The sequence below is a fragment of the Heterodontus francisci genome, chromosome 48 (assembly GCF_036365525.1).
Source record: "Heterodontus francisci isolate sHetFra1 chromosome 48, sHetFra1.hap1, whole genome shotgun sequence".
Taxonomy (NCBI): domain Eukaryota; kingdom Metazoa; phylum Chordata; class Chondrichthyes; order Heterodontiformes; family Heterodontidae; genus Heterodontus; species Heterodontus francisci.
Window position 1 is genome coordinate 11,652,094 of NC_090418.1, and position 17,081 is coordinate 11,669,174.

Here is a 17,081-nt window from a genome sequence, read left to right on the forward strand (position 1 = left end):
GAGTTGTGAAAGTGAATTCAATAAATCTGGTCAGATGTGATTGGCACCGGAACTAAAGTGACCACGGATTGTTGTTAAAGAAACCCTTAACTGGTTTTCAAAGAGAAAGGGGCCTGCCACCTAATCTGGGTTACTCATGATTCCAGTTTCACGCTATGTGGTTGATTCTTAATGGGTTTGTGGCAACTAAAGATTGGCAGTAAGTACTACCCTGTCATGTTGCCCACCTCCCAGGAACAGATAGGAAAAGGTTAGGTTGGCTACTGAGTGGATGTGTGCCCCTTCCCATCCAACTATCCTAACATCCCTACATTCCACCCGATCAGTAGATCCAGAGGCAAAAATTTTGCTACACTTTGTTCTGTCCTCATTGCTCCTGCTGCCCCCTCTTTTCTGTCCTGCCACATCTTGACTTCCCTCAGTGACTCTGTGCAATGACTGTGGTCGGGTCAGAGGACAGTGGATCGCTTACCTCATGTGTTTATTTACTTTGGTATCAGGTGCAAGAATTTGAACACATCAATGGAAAATGGAGCATGCCAGAGCTTATACCAGAGGTCACCGCTGATTCCAAGAAGTCATCCAGAGCCTCGTCCCCTGTAGTGAAGACAGCAACCACAACACCAGAACCCAGCTGCAGCAACACTCCCTGCACTTCCAAACCAGGTACAGAGCGAAACAAACTGTGTACACAGCAGTCTCCTCTCCAAATCGCGTACAGAGAGAAACAGACTGTACGCAGCAATCCCGTCCCTCTAAAGCAGGTACACGGAGAATCAGGCTGCATACACAGCAATACCACTCCTCTAAACCAGGTACAGGAACAGCATCTGTACCCATTAATACTATTCCTCCAGACTGGGTACAGAGCTAGCATAAGTACAGAGCAAAAGCAAAATACTGTGGATGCTGGAAATCTGAAACAAAAACAGAAAATGCTGGGAATACTCAGCAGGTCAGGCAGCATGAGTGGAGAGAAAAACCCAGGTAACAGACCTGAAACATTAACTGTTTTTCTCTCCACTCATGCTGCCTGACCTGCTGAGTATTCCCAGCATTTTCTGTTTTTGTTATGTACAGAGCAATACTGTCCTTCCAGACCAAATACAGTGCATTCACTGTATAAGCAGACACAGAGTTGTAGCTAATAAGTTTTTTTTCTTTTTTAATTCTGAATGACCAGCTACTCCTGCCCCGAGTGATAAATTGGAGGGAAGTGGAACGCCTGCTGAAAAGGAAGTGACGGATGCCAAAGAGGAGGAGGCAAATGGAGAAAAGATGGAACTGGAGGTAGTTTATGTTGTAAATAAAAAGCCACACAAAGGCTGGGGAGGGGTTCCCTGTTGGAGAGATGGTATGTTCTTGCTTACAATCTACTCCTCAAAATAATAGGGTTCACAGCACTAAATGGCAGACGTTCACAGATTTATTAAACAGTCACTTAACATCAGCACATGCAGCAAAACCTTGAATTTTAGCTAGAGAATTCAGACGTGTTACAGTTCGGAGCTCGGAACAGACAGGTTTGACCAGACCAGAATCCAATTCCACAGTATCTGTTCCATCAAATATCCACTTTTTATACCTTTTCTCACCCCTTCTGACAATTTGTATATTTTATATTCAACACTGATTTTAATTAAGTCCTGTCCTTGCAGCCATAGATTCGGAATCCCCCTAATTTGACTGCACTCCCAAACGTTCCAAATCTTTGGGCAAAAGGAACTGCTCCATCTGTGTGTTGTCACTTCTGTCACCAATCTGTTACCAACTAATGAAAGCTCTCTGAAAATAAATGCCGTGGAATGTCTTCTAATTAGGTTTATTGTCTAAACTGGCTGTTGCTTTAGATTTAGTTTCAGTTCAACAGTTTAAAGGTCACTGCATCTAAATTGAATAGTACTTCCTCACTTAACAGGCAAAAGCTAAAGGTTACTATTCCTACAATATCATGGAATGGTGCAGCACAGAAGGAGGCCAGTCAACCCATCGTGCTGTTCCGGCTCTCTGAAAGAGCTATCCGATTAGACCCACACACCCCCACCCTTGCTCTTCCCCATTTCCCTGCAAACTTCTCTTTTTCAAGTATTTATCCAATCCCCCTTTGAAAGTTACAATTGAATCTGTTTCCACCGCCCTTTTGAGGCAATACATTCCAGATCACAACAACTTGCTGTTTTTTTTAACAAAAAATTCTCTTCATCTCCCCTCTGGTTCTTTTGCCAATTATCTTAAATCTGTATCCTGTGGTTACTGACCCTCCTGCTAGTGGAAACGGTTTCTCCCGATTGTCCTTATCAGAACCCTTTGTAATTGGATTAAATAATATAACGAGAAATAAACAGCAATTAAAGCGTGGCTACCCAACCAGACCCGACGATAAGTGTCGGGTTCAAGTCAGGTCTCTCTTCCGGGTCCAGCATTGGGCTCAGGTTAGGTCGGGCTGGACGTGGACAGTGCTGCCTTGCTCCAGGAAGTAATCTTCAAATGAACCTTCAGGAAGTCAAGGCGGAAAATGTGCAGTCCGGACTCCGCCCTCTGCGGTAAAGCCTGGCTACTCGACCAAACCCTACATGTGTCTGGTTCAGGTCGGGTTGGGCATTTAAAAAAAAATTGAAGGACTGTGGCCCGGTTCGGGTTGGCTGTTGCCGGGTCGGGATTTACTTTTATACCCGAGCCAGGCTTTAGTGGCAATACCACATTAGCTGATCTAAGGACAGTCTGATTAACCTCTTCCATATGTCTGTTTGAGCACCTTACTGTACAGTACTGTCCTTATTGATTTCTTACCATAAAAGTTTCTCTCACTGCTCCTGTGCATGACAATGTTCCTCTTTAGCCTCCAAGTACAGAGGAAGATCCCATGGCCACTGAAAAGCCTGAGGTCCAGCCACCTGTTAGTGAAGTTGTTAAAGAACAGCCCGAAGAGGAGAAGCAGAGTGCAGAAGTCGAGGGACAAGAGCCAGTGCCCAAAGACGAGAAACCAGGTACCAGACCACATCAGAAAAGACCAAACCAGGCAGCGGTAAGGGGGTATGTGAGGTGATACGTATTGCCTGAAGGAAGGAGCCAATCTGTTGTACTGAAGGTGTGCGGGCTTGATGAATACAATTTTTGTTGCATAGTGCAGGCAGATGGAGAGAATGGGGGAAATTATTCAGGTTCCTGTTTGCCATCCAGTATGTCCTGCTGAGAGAGAAGAGGTATTCAGATATATATGGAGCAAAGTGGGGTAAATAGAATTGAGGTTACATATCAGTCATAGCTCAAGTGGATGAATGACCTCTTTCTGTTCCCATTTTCCTAACGGGAGCATTTGTAAATACGAGCTGAGGATAAGATTGGAGCTTTCAGTCAAATATCCTGCCAGTGCTGTCCGGCCAGGCTCGGGGACTGAGAAATGAAGACTTGAGCAAGATGGGGGCGGGGTGAGCCCTCTGGCAGTGCTGTCCCCCAGCAAGGGTCTGGGCCCTCCCTTGGAGCGGTCCCCTGGCAGGGGCCTGGGCCCTGCTGTAGGGCAGGTCCCTAGCCGTGTGTCTGCATCGTTCATGTTCAGAGAAAATCAAATAGAGCTGGAACAAAAACAAATAGTTATCTACAATCTGTGCATTCACAAGTGTGCCTGTGTCCTGACTATTCTCTCTTTAACTGTAGAGGCTGAAAGGAGTGGCAGGGAAACTCCAGTGGAAAAAGTTGATGCAAACTCAGAGGTGAAGGAAAAAGCCGAGCCAGAAACCACTGGTGTGAAAGGTAACCACGACACTGTTTTACACCCGCAGCCTCCACCAAGGGTGGCTTCAACAAACATTCAGATAAGGGTCTCTATTAGCAATCCTTCAGCAAACAGATTCCGTCTGTGTTTTGTACCCACTTCTCCTTTGTGTGAATTATTTAAAGGTGATCTCTACAACTCGGACACCTATTTCAAAAGAGAGGCATCTTGCTGTTTTGTTTATTTATCTATTCTGTATATTTTTATATTTATGTTGTCTATTTATCAAGCGCTTCCCCGCTCTCTGCCCCTCTCGCTCTCTGCCCCTCACATCACTAATCCCGATTAGTTGGTCACTTAACTCGTTCATGTTTCTGGGAGTTTGCTGTGTGTTAATTCGTTGCCATGTTTCCTGCTTTACACCAGCGACTACATTTCAAAAGTTCTTTGGCTGGCAGGGCTTAGGGTTTTCCTGAGGTCATGAAAAGCACTGTATAAATGCAAGGCTTTCTTCATTTCCTGAGCGATACACGGGAGGTGGGGGTATTGGGTTGTTGAATTCTGTAGCCTATGTAAATTGGCAGCATTTAGTTTTTTTTTGCTCAGGAGTTGGCATTACTAGCTGTCAGGGTGGGATGTGCAAGATTGCACCATCTAACAGAGAGACTGAAGGCTGATTGGCTTGGCGGTCTTGACTGCGCGTGTGTATCCTTCCCTGAAGGTGGCTGTTCTGCGGACTGCAGTCCCATCTGAGACTCTTTGTGTGTGTCACCAATTTCAGGTGGGGAGGGGAGATCATTGGGAACAAGAAGGTCCTCTTACAATTGTAGGAGCCAGTGATCTTGAGCAGGGTGATGCAGCTGCAAAACTTCACCCCGCTGTCTATCAGTCAAATGTTGTCAGCTAAACCGGATCTATCTTTTTTTAGAAAACAAATTCTCAGGATGTGGCTATTTCTGGCAAGGCTTACAAGGCTTATTGCAGTCTGTGTGATGAAGGTGTACTCCTGTACTGTGCTGTTAATTTACGATTTCAGGATTTTGACCGAGCGACAGTGAAGGAACAGTGATATTTTTCAATGTCAGGGTGGTGTGTGATTTGGAGGGGAACTTGCAGCTGGTGGTGTTCCTATGTGGGAGGTTCTATTGAATAAGCCTTGTCAAGTTGCTGCAGTGCATCTTTTCGATGGTATGCACTGCATACACGGTACGTCAGTGGAGGGAGTGAATGTTGAAGGTGGTGGATGGGGTACCAATCAAGTGAACTGCTTTGCCTGGATGATGTAGAGCTTTTTCAGTGTTGTTGGAGCTGCATTCATCCAAGCAAGTGGAGAGTATTCCATCATACTTCGGAGTTGTGCCTTGTTGATGGTGGACAGGCTTTGGGCAGTCGGGAGGTGAGTTACTCGCCAAATGATAATGTACATTACTTTCTTTTGCTTGTTTTGTTTTTCTGTACCTACAGAGGAGACTAAAACAGAGAAGGATTCCAGATCCAGTAGCATTAAGGATGAAAGCAAGAACAATGGGAAAAGGGAGGACGACAGGACAGAGAAGTGCAAGTTCATGTTTAACATCGCGGACGGAGGCTTCACAGGTGACTGAACGCTGACAGCAATGAGCACGCAGTTTGGATATTATCAACCGCTGTTTACGCTTTTCCACTGGCAGGAGGGTTGTTAATCAGAGGTCTCAGATTTAAGATACGTGGCGAAAGAACCAGAAGGGAAGATGAGAATTTTTTAACGAAGATTAAGGGGTGATCTGATTGAGGTGTTTGACGATTAAAGGATTTGATAGGGTAGATTGTTGGGGGTGTGGGGAGTCCAGAACAAGGGAGCATGACCTTAAAATTAGATCTAGGTTGTTCAGGGAGCACATCTTCACACAAAGGGTAATGGAAATCTGGAACTCTCTCCTCGGAAAATCTGTTGAGGCTGGGAGTCAATTGAAAATTTCAAAACCGAGATTGATAGATTTTTGTTAACATAAGGGTATTGAGGGATATGGAACAAAGTTGGGTAGATGGATTTGCGATACAGATCAGCCAGGATGTAATTGAATGAGTGAACAGGCTCGAGGGGCTGAATGGCCTCCTTAGGTTCTCATGAGGGGACAGCAGTGTGGGTGCTTTGTTTGGCCACCTACCCCTAGGCTAGGGAGAGCTGAATTTAGCCAGGGCTTATACTCCTGATTGCTTACATTTCCATCATTCACTGTAACGTGCCATGTGTCTGGATATCCTGCCAACACATGTTGGCTGGGATGGAAGTAGTAATAGTAAGATGTTTGGGTGGATGCTGATTATGATGCCTCTCTTAACAGAATTACATACGCTGTGGCAGAATGAAGAGAGGGCTGCAATTTCCTCTGGGAAAGTGTCTGAAATCTGGCACCGTCGACATGACTTCTGGCTGCTCTCTGGTATTGTTGTGTATCCTTTCGCTTGCTACACCCACATGGAACACTCAATGGCCAAGTCGACCCAAGGTTTTGGTCCGTTTATAATTCTTAGAGGTAACCCCACAGGCTTAGATACAGAGTAAAGCTCCCTCAACACTGTCCCCATCAAACACTCCCAGGACAGGTACAGCACGGGGTTAGATACAGAGCAAGACTCCCATCAAGTTAAATATTCCGTGACCCTTGCTGGAAATTGCAGGTGTGTTGACACAGTTTGTGCACAGCAATCAGTTTTTGCTGTGCAGCCCTCTTGGTCAAATACTCAGCCAACTGTTACTGTTGAGGCTGGCATAGGAAGAGGTACTGGAGGGCTGCCAGCACTTGTGAAATTGGGTCGCAGCAAGGATCCGGGGCAGGAGAGAAGAGATGTACTGGGAATGACTGAGCGTATTTGCTGTGCTCTCCTCTCTCTTTGCCACTGTTCTAAATTTGTGTGTGACATCTGGATCATTGGACTGTACCTGGAGAGGCAATGCCCCTTAACTCTAAATAGATATGGCTATGCCAGGTGGCAAGACATTCAGAACGATGCCCGGTTCGCCATCATCAATGAGCCCTTCAAGCTGGAAGTGAACAAAGGAAACTTCCTGGAGATGAAGAATAAATTCCTCGCCCGACGGTTTAAGGTGAGCAGCCTGGCATAATTGGGGTGGGGATTAATGTAATTGCACATGCAGCGAGTGTTGGTGTGAGGCATGTCTGACTGAGAAGAATCATTATTTGTAATCTTTTAATGCAGTAAAATTTCCCAAGGTGCTTCGCAGGAGCATTACCAGACAAAATTTAATGCCGAGCCGCATGTGATGTTGGGGCTAATGGCCAGAAGCTTGGTAAAAGCGGTAGGTTTTAAGGAGTCTCTTAAAGGAGGACAGAGAGGTAAAGAGGCGGAGAGAATTCAAGTTTAGGGCCGAGGCAACTGAAGGCACAGCTGCCAATGGGCCAATTAAAATTGGGGATGCAAATGAGACCAGAACTGGAACATTGCAAAATTTTTGGTGAGTTGTAGGGCTGCAGGAGGTTAGAAATGGGGAGGAGTGAGGTCACGGAGGGAATTCCAATGAGATGTTAAACTGAGGCCCCGTCTGCTGTATCAGGCGGGCGTAAAAGATCCCACACGCGCATGAGAATTTTAAAGTCGAGGTGTTACTGGACCAGGAGAAGAATAGTGAATGATGGTCCCCAGCTAGGGGTATATTGGCGCCATTACATAAGGATTTGGCATCCCCACACTGCAGGGCTGGAGATCACACAGCTTGGGCCTTCCTGCTCGCTCACTGAATGTTGCTGGGTGGATGTGAGCCAAGATTAGACTTGGCAGTGTTGCTTCTCCACACTCCATAAACGTGGCAGCTTGGCTCTGTGGACTTGTTATCTTGGGCAAGCTCCAGAAGGCTGCCAAGGCACAAAGAACCAAATTCCCACAGAAAGAGGAAAGAAAGATTTGTATTTATATAGTGTCTTTCATGAACTCGGGCCATCCCAAAGCACTTCACAGCCAATGAAGTACTTTTGAAATGTGGTCAATGTTGTAATGTAGGAAACACAGCAGCCAATTTGTGCACAGCAAGCTCTCCTAAACAGAAGTTCGATAATGACTAGTACATCTACTTTTTAGTGATGTTGGTTGAGAGATAAATATTAGCTCAGGACACCAAGAGTGGCCGTGGGATCTTTTCTGCCTGCCTGAGGGGGCAGATAGGGCCGCAGTTTAATGTCTCGTCCGAAAGACAGCAGCTTCGACAGTGCAGCACTCGTTCGGTCTTGGAAGTGCGCGCGTCAAACTGGATTATATGCTCAGGCCTCTGGAGTAGGGCTTGAACCTATGATCTTGACTCGGGAAGGTGTAACTACTGAGCCACAGGTGATGGTCACAGTGTGTAGATTATATCTGCTGGTCTGCATCCTACTCCACCCTTGCACTGTGTGTATTAGTATAGTCAACCTGGTGAATGTCAAAACCATCACTTGGAGTTAATGCTTCTCTTTCTCTATTGTGGTTAGCTGCTGGAGCAGGCGCTGGTGATTGAAGAGCAGCTGCGGAGGGCAGCCTACCTGAACATGACGCAAGATACCACCCATCCAGCTATGGCGCTCAATACCCGCTTTGCAGAGGTGGAGTGCCTGGCTGAGAGCCACCAGCACTTGTCTAAGGAGTCACTGGCTGGAAACAAACCCGCAAACGCTGTCCTGCATAAAGGTCAGTCTGTGAATCCTGCTCTTGCTAACTTGCAGTTAAATAAGAGACTAGCATTTATATAGTGCCTTTCACAATCTCAGCATGTCCTAAAGCACTTTACAGCCACTGAAGAACTTTTTTTATTGTTGAAAAAATAATTACTATTGTAATGTAGGAAACATGGCAGCCAATTTGTGCACAGCAAGATCCCACATTCAGCAGTGTGATCATGACCAGATCTTCTGTGCTAATGTTGGCCAGCACATTCGAAGGAGAACTGCCTGCTTTTCTTCAAAATGTCGACAGTGAGAACTTTAACGTTCATCAGAGAGGGCAGACAGGGCTTGCAGTTTAGCATGTCATCCGAAAGATGGCAACTGCTTGCCAGTGCAGTGCTCCTTCAGTAACTCCGTACTGCCCTGGGAGTGTCGGCCTGGATTGTATACTCGAGTCTGTGGAGTGCGGCTTGAACCCACGACCTTCTGACTAAGCCACAAGAGACACTGAGCCAAGGCTGACCCCTGTTAACGGTCTACTAATCTTAGACCAGTATGATGGCATGGGAAGGAGAAAAATCAGCTCCTTGTTACCTGCTGGAGAGAGGAGATAATGGGATTGCTTTGTATTTACTACAGCATCGTGTCTTTCAGTCAAACTGGGGCCTGATGGAGTCTCTGTGCATTTCTAAATGGAAGTTGAGTTTATTTCCATGGGTAGTTGTGGGACGGTTGGGGCGAGGAGGGTGGTGTGTCCATTTTGGCATCTTTTGTCCAAGAGGCCCACTTTCTTCTCCAAACAAAGCTGCTGTGTTTGATGCAGGCCAGGGCTGTCTTTCAGGCCTGAGGCCTATCACCAAGTGTGTGTGTGTGTAGAGGCTGTACAAAGGTGGGTAATCATTCTTTTAAAATAAATTGTTCACAAGCACTGTAATTGTGCCAGCTCAGTGGGTACCATTCCAGGTTAGCTGTGAGCTTTATTCTGTAATGCAGGTCTGCAGCAGAATTGACTCATGGTCCCAGTCACACAGTTCTACCATTGGGGACTTGTACTCGGATTTCACCTCTTCCTTTGTTTTACCCGATAGCTTTACAGGCCTGGTGACATTAATGGAGGGATTTTACCAGCTCTGTGAATTCTGGTATAGCCCTGCCTCCATTGCCATCTCTCTTGTGCTCCCATGAGATCCCCACAGCAGGTAGGTTGTGAAGAGAGAAAGGGAACATCGGTATTCCCATGGGGGCTGCTGCTTTACTGCTTTTCATCATGTCTGTCCCCTCGCTTGTGAAAATCGTGACTGTTAAAAATCTGGCGCAAATTGCTCAACTTCTTCAGCTCTCACCTTTCTTGTCTCCCTAGTTTTGAACCAACTGGAAGAGCTGCTGAGTGACATGAAGGCTGATGTGACCCGGCTCCCCTCCACGCTGTCACGAGTCCCACCAATAGCTGCTCGCCTCCAGATGTCTGAGCGCAGCATCCTCAGCCGATTGGCCAACAAGGGAAGTGAGGCTGCAAATACGCCGGTATGTCACATGGTAACCCTGCTTGCTGACTGTTGATCTAATTGTGAATATGCTCAGGCACCCTGCCCATACACCAGCTTCCTGCTTGTGAAAGAGGAAAAGGCAAATCAGCCATGTAAACTTGTCCTGTTTTCATTGATATGAGAACAGTAGGTGCTGGGAAATGCTCAGCAGGTCAGGCAGCATCTGTGGAGAGAGAGAAACAACAGTTGGCGTTTCAGGTCGATGACCTTTCAACAGTCACGGTCCTGCCTATTCGGCTTTGCTCATGTCCCTCCACCCTTCCTATTTGAGAGCTGCAGTGTTTCTTGAACTTGTTTCAGTGCACGCTGCAGTGAACTTCCTTTTCAATCTTTTAGGAGACTGTTACTCCTGAAACTATCTCCGTTGATATTTCTTTGTCACTCGAGACAGTTTTCCCAAATTAATGTTATTAATTCTGCAAATTACTATTAGTTTGCCCAGATGGTGCAGAAAAGTAATTCATTGGCTGTAAAGTGCTTTCAGGCATCTGGTGATCATGAGAAGTGCTGCATAAATGCAAGTCTTTATGGGCACTGTACTCAAACCTCTCTGTTCAACAGCTTACTGGGTGATTGTAGAGGGAGCTTTACTCAGTAACTAACCCCGTGCTGTACTTGTCCTGGGAATGTTTGGGACAGTGTAGAGGGAGCTTTACTCCGTATCTAACCCTGTTTTTTTTTTCCCTTTTTTTTTTACATAAGGTGGCCTTTATACCCCAGGCCCCTTTCATGTATTTTATGTCGAGGGGGCCTTTATTCCTCAGGCCCCCCCCCCCCTTATATACTTTTCATAAAATAACTTTATTAAAATCGAATGAATAAAACAAAAACTCAAATTAAAATGCCAAATCAGCATCGATGATGCACTTCAGCCCCTGCGGTGCCCACCAGTCGTGGAAGGCCTCAAGCATGCTGGCGGACACTGCATGCTCCTTCTCCAGGGACACCCAGGTGCGAACGTAACCTCGGATGAGGGGCAGGCAATCGGGCAGCCCACAGCCTGGACCTGTGAATTGCCTCCACGGCCAGGCCCAGGAGCAGACCGACGAGGAGATCCTCCTCTCGGCCCATGTCCCTCCGCACCGGGTGCCCAAAGATCAGGAGCATGGGGCTGAAGTGCAGCCAAAACTTAAGGAGCAGCCCCTTTAAATACTCAGAAGGGCTGCAACCTCACACACTCCATATAAACATGGAACATGGACTCGTCTAGGCTGCAGAAATTACAGGCATCCTGGGAGTCTGTGAACATACTTAAAAGTCTATTGCACGGGACTGCCCTGTGCAGCACCCTCCACCCCAGCTCCCCGATGTAAAGGGGGAGGACTCGCGTGTAGAGAGACCTCCACCGGGGATTCCCCTCACCGCCAACTGGCAACACTGACCGCCACAGCGTGTCCGGGCGGCAGATGAAGGCGCGGAAGTGGATAGTGTGCAGGAGCAGCCTGTACAGGAAACCCCTCCGTGCCCTGTGGAATGGCATGGAGGGCAATTCCAAGAAGCGACTCAGGTTATGCGGGACTGGCTCCCAAGGAGGGTTCCGGGACCTGGGTCCGATGAGCAGTTGTGGCCGAGCTGGGGTCAGCTTGGCTGGGAGCACTTTGCACTCCCAAGCCCACTTGTCACCCGCAGTGAGGGGTGTTGCGGGGCTTCGGCTACCCCTCCACCCGTCGGTCTGTCCCCAGAGCCTGCTGCCCGGACAGCCGAGGCGCTCTCTGCCAACGGGGGAGCGCCTTGACTGGAGGTGACCATGTTCCAGACTCTGAATATATCCCGGTAAAAGACAGGCAACTCCCTCAGAGAGGCGCGGCTAATGTTCTCCGCTGGGAGCTGCGTGTCGTCTTGAAGGCAGTGCCCCTGGTGAAAAATATATGTCGCTAGCGCACACCATCTGGGAGGACGCTCGATGTAAAGGTATCTTTGCAGGGTCCGAAGGTGGAGAGTCGCAGCCTGGGGTGCGGACGTGCACCAGCGACTGGCCACCCTCGTCAATTTGGAGACTCAGGACCGCGGCAAAGACCCAGTGTTTTCTCTTTCCCCAGAAGAAATCGACGCGCTTCTTCTGGATCTTGGTGGCAAATACAGGGGGTGGGGCCAAAGTGACCAACCAGTACCACAGCATCGAGGCCGAGGTTGGTTTATGACCGGCGCTCTGCCCCTGCAGGAAAGCAGTCTGAGCAGTCCTGTCCAGCACCCCAGCCAAGTGGTGACTTTTGCCTCCAGCTCCTGCCAGTTTGCCGACCAGGCTTCCTCAGCGGGGCCAAGGTGGACCGCCAGATAGAGGAGGTGCGTGGTGCTCCACGCAAAAGGTGCCGACTCCTCCAGCAGGGAGTCCACCCGCCACTGACCCACCAGGAGTCCGGAACATTTCTCCCAACTAATCCTCACGGAGGAAGGGGCAGAAAAGGTCTGGTGGCACTTGCGCATCCTCCATAAGTCACTGGGCTCTGAGGAGCATGTCATCAGCATAAGCCGAGAGGACAACCCGTATGCCCGGCCCGTGCAGAGCCAAACCAGTCAGCCTCCTGCGCAGCAGGCACAGTAACGGCTCCGCGCAGATGGTATACAATTGGCTGGACATTGGGCATCCCTGACGCACTCTTCTCCCAAAGCAAAGGGGCGTCGTCAAGGACCCGTTTACTTGAACCAGACACTCTGTGGCGGCGTACAAAAGTCGTACCCAGGCCACAAAATGCGGCCCGAGTCTGAACGCCCGCAGAGTTCCGAAAAGATATTCGTGATCCACCCTGTCGAACGCCTTCTCCGACATAGAGAGAGAGAAAGAGAGAGAAAGGCGACCGACAGACCAGTCCTCTGGGAAAGGTGGATCAGGTCCCGGACCAGGGGGAAATGTTGTCCTGGATGGACTGGCCCAGGACTGTGTAGGACTGGTCGGGTTGGATCATGTGGGCCAGCAAGGAGCCCAGGTGGGTAGACATAGCCCGGACAAAGATCTTATAATTCGTGCTGAGGAGGGAGACTGGACGCCAGTTCTTAAGCAAGCGGAGATCGTCCCTCTTCGACAGCAGGACGATGGCCATCCTGCGCCACGAGAGGGGCATCTCCCTGGTCGCCAGGCTTTCCCCCGGACCCCCCCCAGAATGCCCTGAGGAACTCCACGGTCAGCTTGTCCAGCCGCAGGGATTTGCCCCTTGAGCTGGTGGAGGGCGCCGATCAGCTCCACCAATGTGAGCGGAGCCTCCAATCCTTCGGCGTCCTCCCACAAATCTCTGCGTGCATCCTCGCTGGACTGATCCAAAGAGAACAACGCACTGTAAGAGGTACGGACCAAAAGGCCCATTCCCTCCGGATCCATCACAGAGGATCCGTCATCGGCCAGCAGCTCAATGAGCTGCTTACGGACCCCCCGCAATTTTTCCAGCGAGTAGAAGAAGGGTGAATCTTCTGGGATCTGGATCTGCGACCTCCCGTACGAGCCTCAGGACCCTACGAGTTACAGGTCCAACAGCACGCCTTTCTTCTCTCTCTATGCCTGCCACAGGGCCGGGTCTGCGACGGCATGTCTGAGGTGGGACTCCAAGTCAAGTACCTCCCTCTCCAGGCGTCTGACTTCGGCTTCCTGCTTCTTAGTCGACCCCTTCGGGTACTCCTGACAGAGACACGGATGTGAGTCTTGCCCACATCCCACCATAGCCTCAATGAGGGGAATCCCCCCCTGCTTCCTTCGCCAGTCGGCACAGAATCGACGGAACGAGTCCTGGAATCGCTCGTTCTCCAGTAGCCGGTTGTTAAAGTGCCAGTACGCGGACCCCGCCCACGTGCGGAGCGGAGTGAACTCCGCCCACACCGGGTGGTGGTCCAAGCATGAAACCAGCCGCGTGGAGGCTGCTGAGACACTGGAGAGGTTGCCTGCGAAATGTAGAGACAGGCCTTCCAGCACCCTTCTCCTCCAGGTGAAGGTGCTGGATTCGGGATGGAGATTCCGCTAATTGTCCACTAAGTTGAGGGAACTGATCAGTTCCCTCAACATCTCCACAGACGTTTGGCCGTGCTGGGGACCGGAGCGATACCTTACCTCGAGAGTGCAGTTTAAAATCCCCCCCCGCGATGATGCACTCACCGCTATAAAGAGAGCGGACACTTCTTCAAAGAAAGGTGCTTGCAAGGCACCGGGCCTGGGCGCGTACACATTCGCAAGTAGAGCGGCACGCTACCCAGGCGAATGGCAAGGTGGAGCAAGCGGCCCGTTGCGAGCTCCTTGACCCCCAAGATCTCCAGCTGAAAAGTCAGAGCCAACAAGATAGCCACCCCACTAGAAATAGGGGTGAGGTGACACATGTAGGCCCCACCCTGCCACTCCAGGAGCCAAGTGGCTTCGTCTCCCGGAACGGTGTGGATTTCCTGCAGAAAGCTCACTGCATATCTCCCTTCCCTGAGGATTGAGAGATTGTGAAATCTGCAGTGAGACCCCCTGCTGCCGTTGATGTTGAGGCTGGCTATGGTTATCTTCGTGTCAAAAGTACTTAGAAACCCGTCACCAACACCTCACTGTGAGGAGGGAGCGGAAGTGTACCTCACCTTCCTTTCCCCCAGCAACCCATTGAGGAACTCTTTAAACCGGCGCCCCTCAACCAATTTCACGCACGTGCCCTTCCCTGCCACTTTGAGGGCACGGACGGACTGGATGATCAGCGCCAAACTCGACCACCGGCCGAAGGCCAGCTAAACTTTATTGTGACAACCCCTGCATGCCACGAGGGAGGATGAGAGGAGACTCGGTGGCGAGTACGAGGGAGTCCACTGCCTCACTGGCAATGGAGTCAAGGTCGTCTTCTGCCCCACATTAAGTCCCCATCCTCCTCCGTGCCGTCACTGCCAGCAGCCAACACACCCATCACATGCTGTGGTGCAGACATCCCTGCCGCGCCAGCTGGTCCCGCCTCTGTCACGATCCCATCTCCAGGATCGATGGCGGAGGATGAACTCTCAGGCTGCAGCCAAATAGATGAACCCAATGGGTGCCAGCGGCTCAGGACCCCCCTCCACCTCCGTCCCCAGGCCAGTGAGCGGCCCGGGGAGATGGAAGTTCCCAACTCTCGAAATCCAGTCAGAGTCGAGAGAGGAGGCCATCTCCCGCTCTGCCAGTGTCCACAGACCCAGCAGGTGAAGCCTCTGCTTCTACCTCCGCGCACCCCCTGCCCAGATCCCTTGGGCCCGAGCTCAGTCACAGGGCAGGTGGCCTCGCCTGGAAACCACGGCCTCTGGAACCGCCTGAACGGTGATTGTTGCAGGTGTGGGGGGGGGGGGGGGGGGGTGGGGTGCAGCAGTGCCATCCTGGGCCACTGAGGTGGAGTTGGCAGCCCGGAGGTTGGGGTGGCTCTTCCGAACATGCCCCACCCCCTTGCAGGCATGGCACTGCGCCCCGTCCGAGTTCCAGAAGACACAGTAGGCCACCCCCCACCCCCGGTACTCTGCATTAAACTAGCCTTCCGTAACCTCCCCCCGTGCCAGCTGCTTAAAGAGCTGGAGGCTGTTTTCAGAAGACCGAGCGGGGTTGTGGTGAGCCCTGTCTTTACATCCCCCAGATGGTGCAGGTGAGGAAGGAGGAGCTCACCAGGAATGAAGGGCAGGACATTAGACGAAATGATTCATTGCGCAGTGGCCTCCAGGGGGTCCATCTGGCAGAAAGGTCCCGCCCAGAGTGAGCCCCTTGCTCAGGGCCAGGAACACCACCTGCTCGGTCTTCAGGAAAAACACAGCCTTCCCGTACATTTTAGAGGCAGCAACAGTGGCCAAGGGGCCGACAACCTCTGTGCCTCTGTTGACATGGGGTGGGGTGGACGTAGCTCTTGACCCCATGCTTAGATATTATCAGTGCAAGTGGTGACTGGGCAGCAGGTGCAGCTGCAGCGGCAGTGCGAGAAGGCCCCGCCACCAGTTTACCATGGGGTCGAAGAGCCACAAGCAGCCCTCAGAAACAAAGCAAATAAGTTGTTTTTTTTTAAACTTAAGCAATATGATGGGTGGGTGGGAGTGGAGGAGGATAGGGGGAGGAAGGAAAAGGAGAGAAGAGGATAGGCGGCCAAATGGTGGAAGGGAAAGAAAGGGGATGTGAGGACGTTCTGCAATCGGTGATTGGAGCACCTTACTGCAGAGACTAAAGACCAGTCTTCCAGTCAGGGGAGGGTTCTTCGCTGTGGTCGGCTGAAGCCGCCCAGTTCTCTCCTTTTCCTGCTGTTGTATAAGGACTTTCTTCAGCTGGGCAGCTTCAGCCATCCTGAGCCACACAGTTGGCTTTGTGCAGGATGGAAGAAAAACAAAAGAGCAAATACAGGGGATCGCTATCGAATTTGGCAGCCCCACCCCTGGATCTTCTGGCGCCTCTTCCCTCCCCCAACAGTTCAAACAAAGAACAGTTCTCTGGTGCTCCAATGCCCACCTTTCCAAAATAACTTGTAGGTCTCCTTTGTTCTTACAAAATAGAAACCGTTCCACAGTTGAAGTTGTAAGTTGCGGCTCTCTCCTCTCCAGTTGTAGCTCCCACAGCCTGCTCCAGATGCAGCTGTTTGGCCTAATTGCACACTCAACGTGCTCCAGACTCTCCAGCCAATCCCATGCTGTACCTGCGCTGTGAGTGTTTGATGGGGACAGTATAGAGGGAGCTTTACTCTGTATCTAACCCGTGAGGGACATGCCCTGGGAGTGTTTGATGGGGGAAGCTTTAGCAGCACTATCGCATTTTTCATATTTGTAGTTTATTTTTTGTAAATTTAATCACAAAATGCAAACTGGTTGTGAGAGGTTCCTGAGAGGTTAAAATTGTATTTGCTTCAGTATTCCCAGGGTGGCTGTATGAACCAGTGACATTGGCACTCCTGCATGTACAGAAAGAATGGTGTGGGGCTGAACAATATGGTGGAAGTCTGGCATGGGTGATCAGCTCTCAGCTCATGACCAGCAATTGTTTAAATCTTTTTATCTATGGTGTAATAATGTACATATATGGGTTTTTGTTTTGTTTCCCAGGCCTTTCCACCAGGCCCATATACAACATCTCCAGCCTATGGAGGCTCTTTTGGGCCACTTGCTCCTGTGAGCACCCCAGGGGGCCCAATGAATTTCAGTCAGGTGCCAGGAGGCTCCTTTGTAACAGGTTAGTGACATAGTGACATTTGCGATTTCTGATTGATTAACTGTGCCGTGGCTAGGATGCGATACGCAAGCAAAGTG

The 17,081-nt window shown here is 50.1% G+C and overlaps 1 protein-coding gene across 2 annotated transcripts in view; it reads left to right on the forward strand.

Annotated features, from left to right (window-relative positions):
• The window catches only part of LOC137357311 (chromodomain-helicase-DNA-binding protein 3-like), a 96,850-nt gene that overhangs the window by 67,927 nt on the left and 11,842 nt on the right, over positions 1–17,081 (forward strand). For both annotated transcript variants that reach the window (XM_068023551.1, XM_068023553.1), the window contains 10 exons: positions 501–666; positions 1,184–1,290; positions 2,840–2,987; positions 3,655–3,750; positions 5,177–5,308; positions 6,037–6,145; positions 6,668–6,800; positions 8,176–8,371; positions 9,707–9,870; positions 16,878–17,004. In XM_068023551.1, the coding sequence (XP_067879652.1) occupies positions 501–666; positions 1,184–1,290; positions 2,840–2,987; positions 3,655–3,750; positions 5,177–5,308; positions 6,037–6,145; positions 6,668–6,800; positions 8,176–8,371; positions 9,707–9,870; positions 16,878–17,004 (1,378 nt within the window). The remainder of the gene's footprint in view (positions 1–500; positions 667–1,183; positions 1,291–2,839; positions 2,988–3,654; positions 3,751–5,176; positions 5,309–6,036; positions 6,146–6,667; positions 6,801–8,175; positions 8,372–9,706; positions 9,871–16,877; positions 17,005–17,081) is intronic.